We start from the raw sequence: 23,381 nt of genomic DNA on the forward strand, positions 1-23,381 counted from the left end.
TAGCCCGCCTTATGGCACCAGGGCACCTCTCCTTTCTGGATAGAAGAGGACACACTTTTCCTGTGTCCATCGGCACCGTGCTTTGGAAGCAGAAGAGACCGCAATACAGAGGTGGGAGTTCTTTCCCCCCGTTTCGTAAGACAGAGCACACCGCCAGCCCTACAGGCAAAGCACAGTGACACTCCCCCACCCGCCCTTACCCCGGCCGTTTCCGAGCGCCGGGGCTGAGGGAACTGACCCCCAACCCCGCCCGGCCACTGCCGCGGCAGGCATCGCCCCCCGCCCCGGCCCGCAGCGGGCAGCCGCACAGGCGGGGGCGAGCGCAAGCGCCGAGCAGGGCCGGCAGCTCAGCCCGCCCCCGCGGGGCCCCCGCCCCTCGCCGGGGCAGCCGCTCTAGGGCGCCCCCTCGCCGCCGCCCGCCCCGGCCCCGCCCCGCCAGCCGCCGCGGCCTCCGGGGGGGCGGCCGGGTCCGGCCCCCGCCCTGCCGTCCCGCCCTCCCCGCCGCCGCCGGGGACCGCGGCGCCGAGCGCCCGGGATGCGGCCGGCGGCGGGGCGCCGGCTGCCGTCAGGAGCCGGGGGCAGGCGGGCGGGGAGGTGGGCTCCCGCCGCCGCCGCGGCTCGGCGCCGCCGCCGCGGCTGGGATTAGGCTCCCGCTCGGCTGCGATGCAGCGCGGCGGGGCGGCCGCGGCGGGGCACAGCGGGAGGGAGCGGGGCGCCGCCGGGCACTAGGCGGGCGGCGGGCGCGGAGCCGCCGGAGCTCTCCAGGGTGCTGGGTGCCGCCCGCCCGCCCGCGGGGAGCCGCGCCGCCGCCGCGCCGATGCCACGGACGCGACCTCTCCCGGGCTCCGCCGCTCCGGCGGGAGGCATGGCCCGGGTGCGGTACCTCCGCGCCGCCGTCTCGGGATTTTATCTGTGGGAAGCCGCGGTACTGCTCAGGTGAGTTGTTCTCTCTGGGGAAGGGAAGGTCCCCGCGCCGGTGTTCTGCGGCGGCTGGGACGCCTGGGACTCAGGCGGACAGTCGCCGCGGCCGCCGTCGCCGCTCGCCGCCAGCGACCGGCTGCCTCCGGCAGCGGGGCTGTGGGCGCGGGGACGCGGGGCGTGCGGTCCACGCCTCGCCGGTGACTTCGTAACACCGCATTGCCCCGAAGACGGTTTTGCATTTTGCAAGCCAAAGGCTGCACGTTTCCGTCACCTGATCACAGTTAGGGTTTCCCTATCTGATCTGTGAATTTTATCAGGTTTTAGCAGGAGTTGTAACTTTAATGATCTTGAAAATTCTTCGGGGGTGAAGTGTCTGTATGCAAAAGTTACAGAAGATAATCCCAGTTGGGAAAATATAGTCTTATTTATTACTCTCAGTTCTTTTCAGTAAAAGTAAAATCAGGGATTGCGTTAGAGAACTCAGAGAATTCTTATACAGAAACAAAAAAATTATAGCTGAGTGAGCAGAGAATACGGTCTACAGAACTTCCCTCCAGAGGGAGAGCTACTGGCTGTCTAGGATTTGTATCACAAAAGGTAGCAACGTATCCATAAATTATGACCTGAGGAGAAGACTAAAGGTTCATACGGCTTTTTCTACTTTCTAGCCAGCACGCTTTTTTCTGGGTAAAGCAACGTTATGATACCAATGCAAGCATTCTTTTAATGCATAGCTCTGGAAGTGGGGTAATAGCAGGTTAAAATAAACTTGAGTTCTCTGTTTAACAATGAGGGAAAACTTAAAAAGAAAAATCAGACATGTAAAGAAGCAGACTTCAATGTCATCATGCTGATGCAGAGTTAGCCATGCTTGTTATCAACAAACATTCTTGCTCTGTATCACAATAAACAGACTAGCATATAACATGACAATGCCAGACTATTTTAAGGATCACATTGCTACTTGACAAAGATAAAAAGGGAAACTTAAATTTGACAAGTGGCTCTCCAAACAGAGTTTGGGGTTTATACGCGTAAGGGATCTATAACCACAAAGTTAAAACAGCAGTGTGTGGTGCCCCACGATGATGGCAGACTTCACAGGTTCTCGCAGGTTGATAGCAAAGCTTTCGTTTCTGAAGTTTGCTTTATTACCTGTTTTGTATCAACATATGTAATGGAAATAGTTTATAATGTGATTTTATTGTATTTGTGCCAGAAGAAAGAGATTTTAAGAAACTGGGTCACGTGGTACAGCATTGACACCGGGAGGAAAGAGTAAATGCATGGATATTACAATTTAACTTTTCCAGTTGCATTGAGTATTTAATGTTCAGAGTAGATGACCAAACCCCTGTGTAGTGTAGTCAGTACAAACAGTACTGTGCTATTATTATTCTATTTCAATGTACCTATAGAACTTAATTTTCCTCTGCATATTATTTAACTGCCATCCTACTGTTGAATGATTCATCTTTCATTTTAATGATATAAAAGCACATACTATATTCCAAGGGAAGAAGTAGTAAAAAAAGTCAGTTTTGGAAAGCATACATGTATTTTGCATCACATAAGTCTGAACTAACATTGCATTTTTTTCAAAATGTATACAGGCATCTTATTTTGCATCAATTCAAATTGTTTTGTTCAATGTCCAAATAACCATTACATTGCAATAACCCTCAGCTCTTAAATTGCCATTTCATCACAATGAATATGGTTACTGTGCGCAAGGACTGTACAGTCTGAGAAAGACTTCAGAAAGCTGCTCAGAATCTATGTATATCTTTGCTATCTATCTCAATATAGAGACTTCTGGTGACTTCAGGTCTAGCAGTAATACCTGAGAAACCTAAGTCAGTTCAAGACACACAGGAGTCTTCTCCAAGCTTTAAAATGGGGAAAGTGATTAAAAAAAAAAAAAAAAAAAAGTGTTAAAATATTAAAACCTGTCAAATTCCCAACTTCCTGAAGCCATTAATTCTAGTTCATTCCCAGCTTAAGCCTTGTGAAATTATTTCCATTACAGCAAAGGGAACAGGGAATAGTAGATGCTGATTTCACTCTCTGTAAGATGCGCAGACTCCAGCCTTCGCACCTATATAACACCCTCAGTGAGAAGATGGATGTGATATGAATTTCTAGGAACCTTAAGTGTTTTACTTGCTCAGATATTATGGAAAAAAAGAATGTATCTTCTCTTATGTTGTGCAACATTTAAACTTTTCTGCTCTTCATTAACAAGCACTCAAGGCTTTTTAAAGTGATTGTTTAAATGATATGCCTGTGAAGACAGACGTTCGGTTTTATTTTCAGTATGGGTCAAATGAAAACAAAAAGGATTATTTTCAGTATAAAGTTACAGGCTCGCTACTTTAATGAGCAAAGTCTCACGACTGGCATACTTCACAAGAGGAAACTGCACCTGATTTTTTTTTCTTTTAATTTTTCACCCCACATCTAAACGCTCTTCCACTTAAAATGACAGAAACAAGATGTATATTGGTTATTGTAGGATCTAATTATTGATTTGATTTCTGAAATACATTGTAGAGAGAATAAAGCATTTTTAATAGTCTTTCATAATATTGTGCATGTATGTACTGCTATTTCTTAGACAAATAACATACTGATAATATATTCATAGGTTTTAGAATAAAAACAAGGGTTTAAGCACATAGCACTCCATTATGTTTTCAGTGAAATATCTGAGGACTGGGAGAAAAGCTATAATCAGACCAAAAATAAAATAATTATTATATATTAATGACTTCCAGGCCAAACCCCAGTGTGATATTAAGATGAGAGTAGAGATGTAAAAATAAGGGTAAAAGCTAGGGAAAATTATTTAACAGAGCCTAAAAATAACTGTAATTCACTAACAAAGAAGGAAAATAAACACTTCTAAGATATGGTTTGAAGTTATAATAATTTTTGATAATTTCTCTGAGTTTCCATTGAAGTAACAGTGTTAACAAAAATTCCTCTGGATTTGCCTGGATTCCAAGAGGTCATGCTGCAGGGAAGATCATATTTGTAGTCAACACAAAGATCATATTTGTGAGTCAAACAGTTTTATAGGAGCTCTCAAATTTGCATGGGCATGAGCGCAGGTCTACTAGAACTACACCGTCAGGGACTTACCAGGGACTGCTTTCTCCTTAGAGCGCATAGTATAGGTATTTCATATTAGACCGGTGTATGGGGAAAGCATAGGATGAAAAGGTAGGTGGCACTGTGGAAATTTAAATTCTCCCTATATGATATTTCTTTAGTTATCTGTATTATCATCGGCCAAGAATCATGCTACGATTGGGTTATTGCCTTTTTTCTTGTGCTATTCACTACATTATTGACCTTATATTGAAGGAAACAGTACCAAAGACAGCTAATTACACTTAGAGAGAGATTCTTGGGGAAAAAAAACCACAAACATGCAACCTAACTCTGGGGCATGTCTGAGCTTACAGTTAACTGATTTTGAAAGTATTCTGGCACTGCATTGCAAATTGATTTCAGATTAATAGCTTTAAGAAGCAGAAGTCAATATCCTTTAAGCCAGCATTAGTTCCTCCAAATAATGGACAGAAAAAAACAACATCTAAAAATATTAAATCTGATGTATCATCACAAACATCTTTGAAAATATTTTCAGATGTTCTGATTAGACTTCACTAGCTTATTAATATGTCAAGAATTATGCCTACAATACTATTAAAGAGATAAAAGTGTCTGTTAAAACCAGAATGTGGATAAAACAGTGCATGAAAGAGAATGTAGTAATCCAACATGAGAGCACTGAGGCACTCCAGGTCCTAATGAAAAAATTTTAATATGCCTCAGGGAGTAGCAAGGAAAGGCAAGGTGAGCTGGGTGTTCAAACTCACAGCAAGGCACATAGAAGCAGGATCCTACCCACAAAGTATAGAGTTCCACAGCACCTGTGCAGGAGCAGAGGAGATCCAGTCCAAAGAACAGTTCAGATTGACAGGCAAAGTTGGTAGTGATGAGGCAGTCCAAGGTCAAGCCAAAAACAGGTCAGCAGATCAGGCTTTGGGTCAGAATTAGGAAGCTTGCACAGAGACCAAGAACATTTCCTCAACACTCCTGAGGGAGGGGGGCGGGGAAAGAAAAGGTGGGGGGTAGGAGGCTGGGAAGAAACAAACAAAGAAAAAAGGGAAAAACAGCTCCTGAGAGTAGAGGGGTGAACCCCTACTGAGGCTTCTACAGCTTTTATCAAACAGCTCTGCTTCAAAGCTGGGCTGCTGCATTATCAGAGCTGGCATTGAGTACAGGTAGACAAACCCCTGGGATGAAGAAAATGTACTCAGGGTCCTTATAAAATGTTAGGAGTAAAACACCAGGGTTCCCTTGCAGGATGTACCCATAGGCAGGCATTGTATTTTCCAAAACTCAGACAAAAAGGAATCAGGTTTTTTTTTGCAGCCAAGAATACGTAATTCAAATTCTTTTCTATTTCAACTCTACCAGTGAAAACGCTGGTTGATGCCTTTGAGCCAAGTATGAGTTTTGTCGTCAGTATGAATTTGATCAGAACTTTTACTATCCATTCTTTCTGTCAATAAAAAACAGTTATTTTTGCAAGTGACTACTGTGTTTATAGTTTTGAGAAAGAATTACATGTAGATTTTTGGGTTTTATGGTTATAAACTAAGAAAATAGAACAACCAAGAAATTTCAATTAAAACCATGAATCTTTCAATTCTTACTGTGCTAGTGACATTTGCTTATTTTTCAACCTCTCCCAATTTATTCCTAGCCCATTGGTGCTAACAACTGAAAGCAAGTAATATTGTAAGATATGTGCTGCGCTGTTATATGATGAAAAATATAATAGCTTCTCTATCATATTAGTCTTGTCCAGATATCTGAGGAACCATGACAGTTAGAGAAAATTAAATTTTTTTTTAGATTGGAGCTTCTTGTTTTAACAGACTTAGTATACGAGCTTCAAATGACCTTACTGAGTATTATGTAATAATACCTATAGGGAATTATTCCTGCAAATCAGCTTTTCCCAAGCAACGAACAATGAAGAGCCCTTCTGTGTGGTGTTACATCTTCTCTTTTTTATTGCTTTTCCCACTGATCTTCATGATGTTTATTTGAAGCATCTGTAAAAGGGGACAGGAACTAGAAAAAGAGTAGCTTTACTTTCACTGACACATAGGTATTGTGAACAGATCAAGCATAAAGCACCTTTTTGAGGATATCGACTACCAGCAGAAAGGAAACATCTCAGAAAGCAGGAAAAAAACACAGCTAGAAACTATGTGTAACAAGAATGCAGGACCAAAGCAGAATGAGAAGGCATCAGGAAGCAGAACAGTCTGCACAGTAAAGTCAAGAGAAAAGATGGCAAGAATCTTTGAGACTACTTTTTTCTGGCAGAGACTATAATCCGTTATTTTTTATGGCTTAAGAAGAAATATAATCATTCCTGACTGATGTCTTTAGATGCCGTGTCAATACTTAGTAGTGAGAGTAAAAGAAAGCATGAAGGAAAAAAGTACAATAATAGACAGCATGTGGTTATAAAAGTATAAAAGAAAGCATTTTGTTATTACTCTTCCAGTCAGCTGTCTAGTGAGGTGGTCCAACATTATGAAACAGCAAACATGGTAACAATACTTGGTCTACATTGCAGTGGACTTTCTACATAATGAGCACTTCCCGTACAATCTTCCTATACCACATACCACCCCGGGCTTCCTCCAGACTTACCTCAGTTGTGCAAAGTGGGCAGGGACAGCAGGGAGAGTCAGGGCTATTTCCAGGTAGGAATTTCCCTAAGGAAGATCAGTACTCTTCAACATGGTTACTACTGAAGTTTCTGTTTGGTGAAATGAAACATTAGGTGAAATGCAATTTCCAAGGGAAAAATTTTGAGACCACAGAAAGTGTGGAAAAGTTCAAGACTCTGGCCTGAGATTATCATGGGTCATTGATGGGGCTGGTGAAAGAGGGGAGCTGCACAAGTAGTGGGGTTACTAATACAAGTCAACGGCTACAGGAAAAGCAAGTCGGCAGATTATCGTGACTGTTTCAGTGAAACAGTAAAGTGAGTAGAAAGGCAACACAGGAGTACTAAATTATCTCAGTCTGTGAGGGTGAGTTAATTGCTATTAACCTGTATGTGATTTTTACAGCTAAAAATTGTTTAGGAAGGGTATCATAAGCAAAATCAGTACAGCTATGACATTTAAAAAAGCAAACATTTTTTTTCCTCTTCCTGATTAAAATTCAAGCTGTAGTTATAACTACATAACCTGCTGTTTTGACATTTTTCCCTTCGTTGCATTCCATCTTTGATATAAATTCATATAAAAATACCTTTGATACAAAATAAAAGTAAATTTGGAACATCCTACCCATCTCACTACTTCTCAAAGCTTCACATACCAGGTTCAGTTTGCATAAGACTCCACTAAGTCTAGAATTTATCTCCAGTTTCTTGTAAAATACAATCTTCTCCCTTTCAGTATTTTGAAAGGTAAAATATGAACCTAACATCATCCTGAATAGCATCTCTGAGGATCCACAAGTGCCAGAATATATAATTTCCAAGATTAGATTCTATAAAATCAGCTGTTTACAAAACTGTATAAATTTATATATATATATTTTTTATATATATGTATCAATTTTACTAACAATTAACTTTAATTAACCTTAATTCCACAACTAACCATTCAGCAGAAATGCCTAGTAAATACAGTTATACCAGCATGGTTCTTCAGAAAGTTAGAGTTTCTTTTAAAATTATTATTACTTTACATCTTAGTGGGTGACTGCAGAGATCAGGGACTTTTTTTTATGAAAAGTTGGTTTGTAATGTTCTGGGATATAGTGGGACCTGATTATTAAAAAGATCCTGATTTTTTCTCTTGCTAAAGCTTTTAATTTCATAAAGTTTTCAAAACGGCACTGCTATCTGTTAAATTCAGAGATAACAGAGATATCTGTTAAATTCAGGAGTGTGCATAAGATGAGACATATTCATCTGCAGGGACCACCTAAACTTCCAGTTTTGCGAGCTGGCTAAGGGTGCCCTACTAGATGAATGAAGCAAATGCCACAAAGTGGTAACTTGCTGGCAAAAGTAGGGTAAAAGTTTTCATTTTTTGAAGGGAAAAATAAAAATTATAACATCAATCATGACTAAAGCACTGACTTCACACAGCTAAATTATGACTAACTGCAATATTCTAAGGTAAATGTCAATTCTGTGCCTAAGCATCTATATAACACCTCCATGAAGCAATGCACATCTGAGTGATGTTTTTCCTGATGCTGTTAGGTCAGATCCATTACCTCTGACTCAGCAGTATTAGAACTAAAATCAAAGTGGGCAGATTTCACCATCACATCTGGACTACATCCTGTAAAATACTTTTTTTATTAAATCCATAGTGGTTTGGGTTTTTTCATTGCTTTATCAGAAAGAACACTTTATACAAACTTTCTTTTTTTGTTTGGAAAAAAAAAAAGGAAGCAGATTTATCAGAGTTTGCTTTAACTCTTAATTTGCAAAAGTTGAAGTAAAATAAACGATCTTCTGTTTTCCTTCGGTTCCTGAACACTAAAGATTGGATACTCATTTTGAACATGATGTACCAATTTTTACTGCAAAAAGTGAATATGAAGTGCACCCACTTGAGACAGCAATCTACAATTACAAAATGTAGAATACAGTAGAGAACTGAAATTTAAAATGCTGTTTGCAAGAGGTTTCTCCATATATGTTTTAAAATTTTACCTCCAAAACTTATCGCAAAATTCTAACACTGTGCAAATGAACTGTAAGGTATAGTTATCTCTCCACCTGTTTTTGTTGTTCCTGTACACAGATCTTCGGATGTAAGAGTATTCCAGTTTTCATCTGCAATCAAAATGTGAGCATAAAGGCACTTGCTCAGGTTCCCTAAGTAATGGTGAAGGGAATGCCCTTTTTCATCCTTTTTAAACAGTGATGACTCTTTCAAGAGGTTAAGTGTCTTGCACATAATGAAGGCTGGAACACTGTTTGAGGTGGTCCTCAATGCCTTCACAATCACCCAGGAAAGGGATGCTCTACCAGGAGCCCATGAAACCCCCTGCCAAAACTGCATAGGATGTACGGGGGGCGGCAGGAGGATCATTGCAGGTCATCATCTTTCCTTCACCTAGCATATTTCCATTCGTTTACACGAAGCTTAGAAGACTCAGATGATAATTAAGGGGGACTGGATAACGTGCCACAACCAAGACTAGTATAGCAAAGACCAAGTATGTATCTGAGGGGAAGTTCAAACACCACTTCTTGTGCATGAAGGAGAATGCATGTAGTGGACCAGGATAATTTTGGTGGAAATATGAAAGGCTAGCAGCACTGTTTTTAACCTTCACGTTATTTTCTCTGACTTAGTCAGTAAGGAATATGCTTCAGTGCATGCATTAGGAATACTGGGTCCTGTCATTACGAGGCATGAATCCTGCCACTCTCATCATCACCCTGAAGCTCAACCCTGTTGTTCCTTAAAGAAAGTCTTATACTGAATTGTTATACTGTTTGATAGAATTAATAAAAAGGGAAAAAAATACTTAATCCATGTATCTCAAATTACACAGCTGGTTGGATATCACCATTACTGTCTAACAGAAAATTCCAAAGCTCTCAAAAGATTTTATTGTTTTTTTCAATGCATAAAAGGCAGTTTACGTTGCAGAAAGGGGGAATAAATCTCTGTGAGTTCTGTGGGAAAGATGTACAGAGAAGCTTTTGAAAATTAGAACCCAAGACCCAATTTCAGTTCCCATCAACCTTAGAAAACTGACTGTGGCTGACAGAATTAAAAGGACACTGGACAATATTCCACCCAAGCCTGCCAGCATTTTGTTAGAACAACACTGAAATAGATGTTTCTGTAAAATTCTATTTCAAGAAATCAGTATTTTTCCAATTAGAAATACTTTATCTTAATTGAAAATTCTTAATCAATAGTAATAACACAGTATCTACACTATAATTAGTTGACTAATCAAAACAATCTCATGAGAAGTGTTTTGGGAAAGAACTTTATATAGCACTGAGTTCTATTTACTGATAAGTTTTGACTTGTCTAGGCTGCAGTCCTGCTTCTTGAAATACTTTATTTTAAGGTGAATGACTTTTCAGGCTATGTTCAGCTCTTCTTTAACTGAACTTGTATCTTATCAAACTTATTTTGGAGAAAAGGTCTCATATTCTAAACAACCATCTGACATGCTCACTGAAGATACAGGACAACGTTTTTGTACTGATACAAACAGAGCTTCCCTAAGGCAAATGGAATAGTGTTTAATTGAATTGTGCTTCAGTCTTCACAAACCCTGGGGTTTTAATTCAAAATCAAATGTTTATCTAGTTTTGATAAACCTCAACCATTTCATTCTATTATAAGATTTTATGTGAAGACTTATATGAATAGTAAAAGAATTATATGAGAAGAAACATATCAAAGAACCCCAATTTTCTGTTTCAGTTAGTTTTCAATTCATAAAAGTGGGTATTTAAAGGAAAAAAAGGCAAAGGAGGAACAGAAGCCTTATGACATTCTAAATGGTCCCCAATTATGATTACAATAAATACCTATTTTCTACAGATGCACACTTCACTGTACACGTTCCTGTTTGTACTGAGTGAGAGTAAAGCAACCTAGTGAATGCAAAGTAAGCTGATGGGGAAATGCTGCAACAATAGTAGAAAATCTAGGTGGTGAATTAGATCTAGAAAACACAGTAATATGCAGCTGTACAATTTAAAGGAAATTTTGGGTTGCATTCAAAATACAGGATCAACCAAGCAGCTATAATCAGTAGAATTCTCCTTTCAGTGTTCACAGGTTGCTCCTACATTTGGGAAGAGTTTCCCTTGGGAAACAAAAGTTTGCAGTTTTTAGCCAGGCAAAAATCTCATTTTAATTCATTCTCCTTTCAGTCTAGTGTTGCCTCATTGACATTAGTTGAATTACTATTCATTATGGCAGTAAAAACAACTTGTCAATTCCTGCACAAGTTCAATTGGTTAGAGGAGTCATTCATTAATGACAAAAATAAAATTAATTCTTCAGCTCTGACATGCTTTTATAGAAGGATATCTGGTGTTATAAAACATAATATTTTGATATTATTTAATTGGTCATTTTGCCATCTACCCATTACTTCAGTAATTGCCCTCCATTATTCAGTTAATACACAAATAAGTCTTTATAGTGAGATAGTAATGCAAGTTCAGACTTGCAGACTACTATAAACTACTGATTTACAGCTTCTATTTTCAAAGATATTCCATTGATTTTAGCTAAGTTTTACCCGTCTAAAAGAACCCCTACAAACCAGTTAATTGCATTTAGGGAATATCTGACTCTCTTCAATTCAAAGTTAAAGTTGTAAAAAACTTAACCAATGGAGTAGATCTTTGGAAAAGTGAGAGATTTGTCAGAATTTGAATATTTAAAATATTCTCTGTTCCTTGTATAACTCAGTCGAGTTCTTCCCCAAAGTTGTCAGCTGAGCAAATTAAGAAAGAGCAAGAAACTAAGACCTTAGTTTAGAACATTTATAAAAATAAGGTATACCACAGGTACAAAAGACTACTAAGGAAGTAGGTGATTCTGGGAAAACAATGAAAAAATACTCAGATTAAAGTCATAATTCATAAAATGTCTTAAGAAAATTCACATGCTGCATGGCTGAAATTGGCAAAAATATACTTGTCTTAAACAAGAAAGCAAAATTAGAGGGATAACCTGTAGTTTATTGAATCCATATCTTAATTAACATAGAAAGTCATGCCCATAGGATTATGAATAATGCTTACAAATTACTTTTCTTCCTTTACCCGAAGAGATAATACATTTTTTTTCCCCAAAGGGAGGTAATAAAGCATTGTGCTTATATAGATGTACTGAGTCACAAACAAAAACCAGTATATACAAATTTAGCCTCATCTAGAATATGAAACCCTCTGACCTGCAGAATGGTGATCAGGTCAGAGTGACTTAACCAGAAGACTTAAACCCCCATTATTCTCTGTTTTTCCTCTCTGTCAGGAAAAGCTGAAGCACTCGACAGCAATCCAAACCTTTTTTTAAACTATAGTATGTAAATAAACTATAAACATTACACCATTCTACATCCACGACAAACGATTGAAGGAAGACTATAGAGCTGGAGAAATTCTTAACTGTATTAATAAGAGAAAAAAAAATACCACAAAGGTATCAGGAATATCATAACAAAATGCTTGTAACTAACCTACAAAGAGCACTAAAATGCAATGTAAGTGTGATTCAGTCATTGAAATAGAAAAATTAATATTTTGCAAATCCGAAGGAAAAGACATTATTAATAATCGTGTTGAAATGCAGTTTCATGGATTTTCATGTAGTTTTCATTTCTAACCACTAAAATAATAAAGAATGGATAATTAATGATCTTAAAATGGAAATTTATTATTTGTTGCACATAAAAATTGTTATTTTGGCTGAAAATGTGTCTTGATGTAACTCTGCTTATCTCTGCAGCATTATATTGAAAAATTAATCTGACCATTTGAACTTATTCAAAATAAAAGGATAAAATGGTAACTACAAATATATAAATCTGTGAAAAATCAGTATAAAATCTAACCTGTCACAGAAAATATTTAAAATTATCTTAAGGATTTTTCTTAGAAAATACCTCTTTAAATTCCTGATGATACAATGTTTCTGCTCGTTAGTTGAAGTGACAGTCTTTTCTCTGGCAAATATGAGTTGAGAGTTCTGAGCTTCTCTCTGATCTGGTAAAATTATCATTACCTAAAACATTGCAGGATATAGAAATCTGCATTTTCATTGCGTTACGAACTGACAGTTTCATGACCTACAACAAATAAAAGACATTTCATCTTTAATTAGCAAGCAACACATTATTGTCAGTTTTAACAGAAAAAATAGGAGAAGCATGTAGAAACTCAGTCTTTTTTGAGATATTACAAACTTAATTCTTTTTCTTTCATTTACTGTCTTCACGTTTAGTACATGCCACCCACTTCCACTACTCTTCCATCATTGGAAACTCAGGGTTTTTTTCTGTCCTCAGAATGAAATTAATTTATTCACCATTAAAACTCATTTTCGTGCTGAAATAGAAAGGAATTGGAAGGAAATTATCTCCTTGCATTAACCTTGAACTGTAGAAGAAGGTACTGTTACCTAGTGTGTAAAGTTACATACTAGGTAACATATGTTACCTAGCATGTAAACTAGAAGTTCAGTTACCCTAGGCTTATAATGTAGATAAAGAGGGAGAGATTGAGTCTTTCGAAAGATGATTCAGGGAAGGACCCAAATGTTGAGTCTTGTTTTGCTCCTCAGAAGAAACTCTTTATATGTGAGCTAGAATGGGACAGCAGCGACAGCCAATTCTGTATGTCACTTTCAGGACTGGATCCATGCAGCTGTGACCAGCTGACACAGCTCCTGGCTTTCCAGAATGGCCCTGGTTTTTCGTGAATCAATATTGCTGATGAATGGCCTCCAATAAGTCTATTTGTCTTCTGTTTTCTGTGAAGGGTTTTAATTTCCAGTAGAGTGAAGAGATTGCTTTACGATTTTATTGCAGTTTTTAAAAATACTTGCTTTAAACATATTTATCCCTCCTTCTGAGCTCCCATTCCATGATATTCGCCTCATCTGCAAGGCTTTCAAAAGTTAAAACTGTGTATTGAAATAAAACACAGAGACTTGTATTTCTGTTCTGACACAGCTATCGCAGGTAGCCAGCTTGAACACATCACACCTCAAAAGAACATCTGTGTCACGCTACTTACTGGACATGCATTTCAATGGCAAACTGCAAAATTTGGGGAAAAAACTTAATTTTATCCACAAAAATCAAACAAATTAGTATCGTTCATGCTTTACATTGACATATTTCTTTGTCTAAAATTGAAAGCAGGTGTGGGTTGTTCTTTTTTTCTGAAAGAGCAGGGTTTATTGGTTTTGTACAAACAAGCAAAACATTATAATTTGTCTGGGCTTGAGATCTGCAGTGGTCATTCTTGTTAACGTCAATTAGGTTTTCTTTTAAGCTGGCACATTCTGGAACATTCTTCTGTCAGAAAGGTAGCTTTGTCAGGTTTATGTTCATTCTTGGAATTATATGTGCAAATTCTACATACTATGAACTCTGATCTTGTTAGTCCTTTACCTACTTTAATTAGTAGTTCAGGTAATTAGAGACATTCCCTTTACAAAAAAAAAAATCCTATGCTTCTGACCTCTTCAAACATAACGTTTACTTTTCCCACTAATCCTACCAAATGCATTTTATATTTTATACATTTTTATATTACACAAAAGATGGTTTAAAGACAGTCTTCATACCACAAAATCTTATTGCCACAATTTTCAAAATGCAATTATCAAGGCACTGTCAGATGATCAGACACAGGCAATTTGAGGGTCATTTCTTTTGAGTAAACCTTTTTAATTACATTGTATCACTGAATAATTTTTGGTTTAAAATCAATTAATTATATCACCTTTACTTACAGAATCAAGGGAAATAGTCATCAGATTAATTCACTTAACCATTATTGATAAACCAGTGACTTAAGTACCAGTGCAGATTAATTTACTGAAATACTTTTCTGTATTTCTATTTGTTAGATTCAATGGAGTGCATATTGGGTGGCTACCATTTTTGCTTTCCTTATGAGTGTGTAATAAATTTCTTGAACTTCTCTGCAAAGCTTTTTAATTTAAAGTGCATTAAAAGCATTCAAACATCAGCTGGAGAAAAAGGACCACAAACACAAGATCCAATTGCCGCACTTGCTGTCTGAGAGAATGAGCTAAGTAATGAAATGACAGAGCTATTGGACCATCATAATGCACGCAAAGCATCGTATAACAGCTCTGTAGATGCATTGTAAGCTGAAACACAAAACTTCTGTCTCTCTGAGTGGCTAAGATGGATTGTGTTTGAAATGGAAGAAATAATTTATGATCAGATGAGAAAAATCAGCAAGCCAAGTATGGCAGTAATTGTGTTAATATAAGATTTTCAAGATAAAATACATAGATAGTTTAACAATGGAAGGGAAAAAAATGAACATACCATCTAATTCAAAGGTAATTTTTATAAATTGTATTCACAAGTAAATTAGTGAGACTCTGGAGACTACTCTTAGAACAACTTGGATAATTAGGGGACTGCTCTAACTTGGAAACTTCTCTCTGGTAAGTTTCCAGTGGATGGTATCATATTCTTTCTTTACATCATATTCTTTCTTTACCTCTGTCATCCACCTGTAGCAGCAACAAACTTGGAATCAGAAAATTGTGTAAGATGTAATTTCTTCTTTCACCTTTTGCCTATAACTGTTCTTATTAAGCCTTCTGGAGGGCTACAACCTTTCTTATACAAATACTGACAGTAGCCTTTACTTCTTTTCTTCGGTATTTTCAAATTAAAAAATATTCTTTTAAAGGTGAAACAAAACACTGAAAGTTATTGTTAAGAACCCACCTTGAAAATGAGAAGTTTAAAAGAGAAAAATCAGTCAAAAGCAGTACTTTCTGTAGCACACAAATGATACAAAAGTCTCAAAGGAAGTACGACTGAAATTACTTTTGAAAATACACGTTTTAGAATAAAGCATATAAAACCCACTGTCAGCTATAGTGTTCCTTTCCTTTATTTGTGCTTTGGTAAAAATGTGCAGAAGTTTGGGGCAGATAGAAAAGAGAGAACTTACGTTATACATTGGCTCTTCAAAAAAACATGGAAAATCAATCTGATTTTTGTAGCTTTAAATGTTTTAGAGAAGGAAACATTTGTGGAGATTGTGAAATTCCCTTTGAAGAGTTTTTCTCAATAATTTTCTTTTGGAGGAAGGGAAGAGAGTTAGGTTTTCTCTCACAAACATGCCTGCTTTAAACGCATTTCAGCAGCACATATTCATGACCCATACTTTCTCTTGCTAGCTAAATTGCCAGCTGCTAGATGAGATCTCCCATTTAAATTCTTTAGGTGTTGGTGCTCTGACTGCATAGCTATGTTAACTGTATATATATTTTTTTAGAGTTCTATAGAATTACTTTAAATGCACAAAAGAATCAATAATAATGCAAACATAGCCTCAGCAGAGGGGTTAGAAAAGAACCGAGTCCCATCACCTGGAATCAATCATACATGTCACAGCATCTTAATATCTAACTCTATCTTGAAACACACAGGGCTTTTCTATCTCTACTAAAAGTGCTAAACTATTCCTGAAGTGTTTCAGTGGTTGCATGCCTTTTAATTTATGATCTAAATATAACCCTGGCCTCTTCATATCCATTTGTTTTCATGACAATGCCATCATGTAGCTTAAAATTCTTTCCTATTTGGAGGTGCATGTCACAGATGGAACACTAGCTCATTTATTCCTAGTAGTGGTCAATCTCTGATTTTTTAAGGTGCCTGTAGTTTATGGGCAACACATGTGAAGTTTCCATTCTGGAGCTTAATTCCATACTGTGCAATGAACTGATGCTTACAGAACTCTTTGATAAATCAAATACCCAGCTGTGAAAGGAATTGAGCAAAATGGGCCAACGTTACCATGTGTAACCTGCACCTCAGATTACAGGTTACAGTACAGGCAACTGCTAGCCTGGAACCCAGCCCCAGCATAGGAGGACTCTAAGAAGACACCATTTTTCACTTTGAACTATGCCCATTGCTCCCCTTCCTTAAGGTCTTTAAGTCCATAAAGTGTCTTTTGGCAATCTAATGATTTCTGCGTAAGATTTGTAAAGCTACTATGGATTTAGCCTGCTTTTCTGTATAACACATCATTCTCTTTCACCAAACTAGCCATATATGAAACACAATACCTTATATTTTGCTAAATTGTTCCAGAAAGCTGTACCGTCTTGGCTGGTACAGTTTGATCTTCTGTTGTCACCCTTATTATTAAGTTCTGTGTCTAAGTTTCCATTTGGATTTGTCTGTATCTCATTGATTTTTCTTCTGCCTTTCTTCTTTAGATAAATGTCCAGGATTTTCTGCCCCTTTGAGGTATTTGAAAAATAACATGATTGAAGTCTGTAATCTCCTTTTTGATAAACTAGGCAGATAGAGCTTTTAAAGTCTCTTACTTTAAGAAAGTGTCCCTAACTCTCAGGTCATGCTTTAGTGGCTTTGTTCAGTACCTTTCCTAACACTTTAATGTCCTTTTAAAGCTTGGACACAGAATTTGATGCAATGTCCCAGAACTGGTCTCATTAATATCATATAAAGTAATAAGTGACCTTCATGCTTCCACGCCACTGGATAGTACAGTAGTGCAGTAAGAACTTTACCACAACAGTGCTGAGTCGTTCAACATGAGCTCTGAATCCTTCTTCAGACTCAATTGCTTTCTCCAACTCTGCCCATATTCTCAATTCATATATCTCTTCAAATCCTTCCTCTGCCTGTTTTAAACTGTTCTACCTAAATGGACTGAACTTAAGAAATGGTTTGTTTTCTTGTTCTCATCAATATTTATACCTCTGTAATTTTTTTATTTTTATTTTTTTTAATTCTTATTTTTAAATCATCAATGATTTTGTATTTTCTTTCCAGATCATAGATGGCAGTGCTGAACACCACTCTTACTACAACTGCCTATGGTACCTTTTGTCTAGAATTTAGGATGTAGGTGCTGATCTAGAGAAACTGCATCTTGTTTGTGCCAGGCTACTTCTTACTCTCTAATGTTTATATCCCACTGTAAATATCTGCAACTTGACCTGACGGTTTCTGACTCAAATATGACTTTTGGTAGGTCATGCACTATCACAGACCTGTGAATCAGTATGTTTTCCTAACTCATTCCATGAAATTCCAACTTGGCAGTCTTCACAGCATGATGTAAAGCTCATGTCTCCTCAGATTTTAGATGAACAGTGATTTAACAGACAGACTAGACCAAACACAGGAGTAATTATACTGTTCATGCCTGGTTTTGTATAACAGCTTATGAGGAACAAAACTTCTTATCCTAACTTTTGATAGTATAAATTCAGCCAGTCTCAAATGACTTTTTGAATACGTCGTTTGACAATATCTTCCATTTTTTTCTTGATTTTTGTCCACTACCTATGGACCGATTTAACTTACAATTATTTTTTTTATTTTAATTTCAAAACAAAATATTTTTAATTTTATTTTTTATTTATATATATTTATTAAAATTTTATTTTTAATTTTAAAAAGATAAATTATTTAGTAAGGCTTAATTTACATTGTAAAGATGTTCAGGACACATTCAGGAAACTGAAATAAAGTACTGCTTTAAGTCTGAAACTGAAACATAGTTTAAATCCTTATAACTGTTAGTAATGTTTACCAATAGCCCACAGGAACAACACAGAATCACTACCAGGGCTAGCATTCTTGTTGGTAACTTTTCCTGTTAAGATGTGAATAGACCAGAAGACTGGGAGGTTTTAATCTCTCTCCAGTAAAATACTTCAGCAATGGGAAGTCTTTGCTGCCTCTACCTGTGAACAAAAATGTACAGCTTTCCTTCTCAGTAATTTAAAGTTGCATAATGACTTCATGCTAATCACAGCTCTTGTAGCTCACTTTTGAATGCACCACAGGATAAAAGTTTTGCTGAGATTAAATTCTTATAATTCTGCCTGTTAGAAAATGTATGCACAAATACTTTAAAAAACTGTGACAGGTCAGAATAAATTCCCTCTAGAGGTGCGCAAAGCTGTTCCTGCAGTTATGCAATAGTTGTGTATCAAGGAGGAAGCTATGTACATTAATACTAAAAGGAGCTAAATTCTTACTTAATGAAAGAAGCGTAACTTTCTCTAACCATTTAACCAGAAAGACTTATTTTTCAGAGGCAATGTACCATAAAACTGAAAAATCCTTACTATGCAGAATTAATTTTTATGTTAATCTGTAAACAGAAAACCCGTTCTTTGCCACGTAGGCCTTCCTAAAATCCAATACTTTACTCAGGTTTTACTATATTACGAAGCCTTGCTCCTTTTCAGCTGGAAAAGAACTCCACAAGTCAGGTCACATAGGTGAAAATATTACTCATCCAACATTATTCTTGAAATACATGTTTTTGATTAAAGGTAATTTGAAAGGGCAGAACTCTGCAGTGCTCAGCCAGCTTTTACTTAGTAACACACCAAGCTAAGAAAAAGGGAAAACATTCCTTGAAAAAAATATTTAGTTACAAATTACAGCTGATTTCCAATATAAAACTTGCTTATACAAAATGTATAAATTATGCTGAATGTATTGTTTTCAGAAGCGGGCAATACAATTATTCAAATTATTCTGAGACTTTTAACTGACTAATGAAAGCAAATATTAATGATGCTATCATACAAAAGGTAAACGCCACTTTGAGAAAATCCATAGTCACAGCAATTACTATTTTTCCTATTCAGTATTAATTACCTTAGTTTCAGAGTACTCTATTCCATGACAACCCTTAAAAGTAACAACTGCAACAGAGAGATTTAGAAAGTGAAAAAAGAACAAACAAGTTCTCCATTCAGAGAAAGGGATCAATACTGAAGCTAACAATAAGCCTTCCTATATTTATGTTCTGGATAATTTATTTCTATCCAGAACAAAAATAGGGGATACATATATCCAGTAGGGTAGGAATTCTATATGGAATTCTCTGTACAATAGAAATATAACTTCTTTATAGAAAGAAATCTAAGTGTTTGATATATATATACACACATACACATATACATCTGTTTGCTACATATAGATGTATATACACAGTAATTTGATTCTCCTGCATTGCAAGCAGAAAGATCCAGCAAAGTGTAATTGGACTCTTGTATTTTATTTGCTTTCTAACCATGGTTAGAAAGCAAATATATAACGTGTTTTACAGAAATACGAATGACAATAAGTTGCAATGTGATGAATCAGATACTTTCAGAATGATTCATAATGAAAATGATGCCAATAGGATAATTTCAGATTGAACTAGAAAAAGAATATGTTCAGTACTTATTTTCTCCGAAAGGAAAATACATTTTCCAGGTTCAGGGAGAAATAAAGAACTAGGTTAACTACTGAAGGAGAGTAAAGAAACATTGTTACTGAAAGGTAGTACTAAAAGACATAACAAAGTGTTCATAACAATTTAGAAATATCCAACAATTCAGGAATTTATGAACAATCTAGAAATATGCAACTCGACTTACACATAGAATAGAATAAACACTAGATAAGCAAATAAAAGGATTAATTGTTGACTCTCTGATTTCATTTAATATTACAATTAAAAGACTTGATTTCCAGTTTTAATGAAAATATGAGTAAACCACAGCATTCTAGAGGTTTCTGTGTTCGTATTCTCTGTGTGTCAAAATTTGTAATACTCAGGACTTAATAAGAAATAATTTTTTGATTTAAGATAATAAATCCAAATTTCAAATTTGAAGACAGATTTTTTTACCAGAAATTCTAAATGGGAGTTGCCATTTGTGATACACAGTGCAACTAAAGTTGTTGCAACTAAAGAAGTGCCAAAACTAACTTGTTCTGAGCAGTACAGCCTAGGGAGGAAAAAAATTACATTCCCAGGCTGCACTTAACATGGCATCTGCATACACATATACCTGTATAGAATTCTTCCATTTTGGAAGCCCATCCATTTTTAACAAGCAAAGTTCAGCGTAGCTTTTTGTTGGTTGGGGTTTTTTTTGGTTTGGGGTTTTTTGGTGGTTTTTTTAGTTAGAAAATTCCTAAGGGTTTTACATTATTTTACTTCTAAACAAAGGTATATTTAAGCATTTCTAAAAGAGTGAATTGACATTAATAGGAGACAAAGAAGTGGGTAAGTAAAAGAGATTCACATGCTTCTGCAAAAGATTTTTGACTAGAAGTCAGCAAAACCAGGAAAAGCTCTTTATCTTTTTTCAGACTCCAAAAGCCACAAAAGATTTTACTTGCACTGTGTATCACAACATTACTCACAATTTTATTTATGTATGTATCTACTGACTGTATTGTTTTTCAGTGGGTTGGACAGCACTCAAGGAAGTGTTCCACAACAATAAAGACCTTTTGTTGGGGTCCACATGTCTGATCACAGTGCCAATACTTTTCTCTCTTAGCTTGTGCAGAGCACACTTTGAAATGTCAGTGGGAGTTCTGCATGCATACGGAGAGGAGGCTATAGGAGGTGACATTTGCCGTGTGGTCCCGAGATGAAATTTTTTCCCTAAAATAGTTCCTTCAGTAAGTTGTTGGGTTTTTTCCAACACAGCAGTCACTTTTTTTTTTTTTTTTTAGCAGGAAATGAACCTTTAAGACAATGTTGAAGAATACCATTTGCCAAAAGACAGTTTGAAATGTTGTGTTATGTTTAAATATCAACATAAAACATTGGCTGAACAAAAATTGGTGGTAGTAGTGCTATTCTATGAAAGATCCTTACTACTTTTTTTTTTTTTTCTCCTGATCTAGGCTTCTATTACACTACACAGTTAAACAGACCAATCTTAGAGCAGAGTCCAAATTATGACATTCCACATGCAGAGCTATTTGTGTAGATGACATTCAACTCTGTGATAATGGATTGGTTACTGTTGACTGGAAGTGTTACTAATCTCCATAAGTCATAAGGAAGAGGTAATAGCAATTTATAACTGTGCAGCTTAGAAAAATAAAATTTGCTTATAAAATGACAGATATAAAAAGGACTTACTGTTTCCATTTCCTTGCTACTACTATTTTTGAAGCATAAACTAGCTTGAAAGGCAATCTTAGCTTTCTATATCTTCTGTTCATACAAGAATTAACTGACTAACTGTGTAAAATTAAAGTTCCCCTAATAAAATCTCTTACAAAGTTTTTTATTCTCGTTTTTTGTTTGTTTGTTTTTCCTTGTTTTTAGCTTGGTAGCCACAAAGGAAACAGACAGTGCAAGATCTCGTAGCATGCCAATGTCACCATCTGATTTCCTGGATAAGCTAATGGGCAGGATGTCGGGCTATGATGCAAGGATCAGACCAAATTTCAAAGGTAATTTCAAACCTAAACTTTCAGGTTTTAAGTGTTTTCACACATATGCAGTTTCTGGAACAAATACAAAAACAAAGAAGTACACTCACGGGGAGGGGGATAAAAAAAAAAGGTCTCCTTTTGCCTTACTTTGCTATGACAGTTCATTTCAGTAGTAATATGCTCTATTCCTGCCACTTTCACAGCTGCCCAGATGCAGTCCTTCTGCAATTTCAGCTTATCACTAGATTTGAATTGTCTAATATGGTTTGGTGGGTTTTTTTTCCTTTCCTGAAATGCTTGTTAATGGATTCAGATTCCCACCTTGGACTAACATATCCTGAAGCACTCCAGAAAGCAAGTTCTGTGAGAGGCCAAATCCTCATACCTACCTGATCCTAAGTAAAAGGAGTGTGTTCATGATATGACAATCAGAGTAAAGCTCAAGAGAGCCTTAGTTACCAAATTTATCACCAAATTAGATTCCTCACTCCTGTGCCCGAGTTGTGCTTTGACATGGCAAAAAGGACCATCTTTCCTCTTGTTCCTTTCCCTGCTCTTAGTTCTCTACTGAAACTGCAGGTTCTCAATACCTGGAATTGCATCTTGCCATGTGCCTTTGATGCACTTGTAACAAAGGAGATTCAAACAAGACAAAGGAAATTAAAAAAAGATTGGAGGTCCATAGTCTGCAAATAAAATGATTACATCTTCTAAGGGTCTTAGCACAAACCATATTATCCAGACCCAGGCATACTACAGTACTGAATGAGGGATTACAGAAACTATATTATTATACAAGCATACAAACTATTATATAGACAAAAACTACCCATTCTAATTGTTGCAGTCCAGGAAGTTTAGGCAAATTTAACTTTTTTTTTCAGAATGTCAAGAGTTCCGATAATGTAGTGGAACTATATTTAACTTTATTTCTGAATCTTTAAATCAAGTTATCAGTCTTTAAATTCTCCAGAATATAAATATTTTGAAAGAGTAAAACTATTGTGATTAAAAATTATGTTATTCTTACTTTTTCTTACTGCCTATCTTCTTGAGTCCGAGAGATTCTCTTAGCTCTAACATTTCACTATGAGGTGGGGTTTACTCCATATTTACTACAAAAAAATTTCTTCAAGCAGACAGGCCTTCCTCCTCTAAGTCATCTGTAACTACCTTTCCATCTTAACTCTTATTCAGCACCTTTCTGACACCTTCAATACCCAGAAATGTAAGGGGTTGTGACTCTAAAGCCATTGCTATTTACTGGTTTTGCCTGAATTTGCCCAGGCTGATTCATAAGGACCAAATAAGTAGTTGGTCAAATTACTGCCTCATCAGTAAGCCATAAACATTTGGTATATATATATAAACTTGTTACCCATGTTTCA

General features: G+C 36.9%; 1 protein-coding gene across 4 annotated transcripts in view; it reads left to right on the forward strand.

Moving 5' to 3' along the window:
- The first annotated feature begins 481 nt into the window (after positions 1–481).
- Positions 482–23,381, forward strand: part of GLRA3 (glycine receptor alpha 3) — a 91,142-nt gene continuing 68,242 nt past the window's right edge. For all 4 annotated transcript variants that reach the window (XM_055797776.1, XM_055797777.1, XM_055797778.1 and 1 more), the window contains exons 1-2: positions 482–936; positions 21,884–22,011. In XM_055797776.1, coding sequence (XP_055653751.1) covers positions 818–936; positions 21,884–22,011 — 247 coding nt within the window. In that variant the 5' untranslated portion in view covers positions 482–817. The remainder of the gene's footprint in view (positions 937–21,883; positions 22,012–23,381) is intronic.

This window comes from Falco peregrinus, chromosome 2, assembly GCF_023634155.1.
Source record: "Falco peregrinus isolate bFalPer1 chromosome 2, bFalPer1.pri, whole genome shotgun sequence".
In the NCBI taxonomy this organism is placed as follows: Eukaryota; Metazoa; Chordata; class Aves; order Falconiformes; family Falconidae; genus Falco; species Falco peregrinus.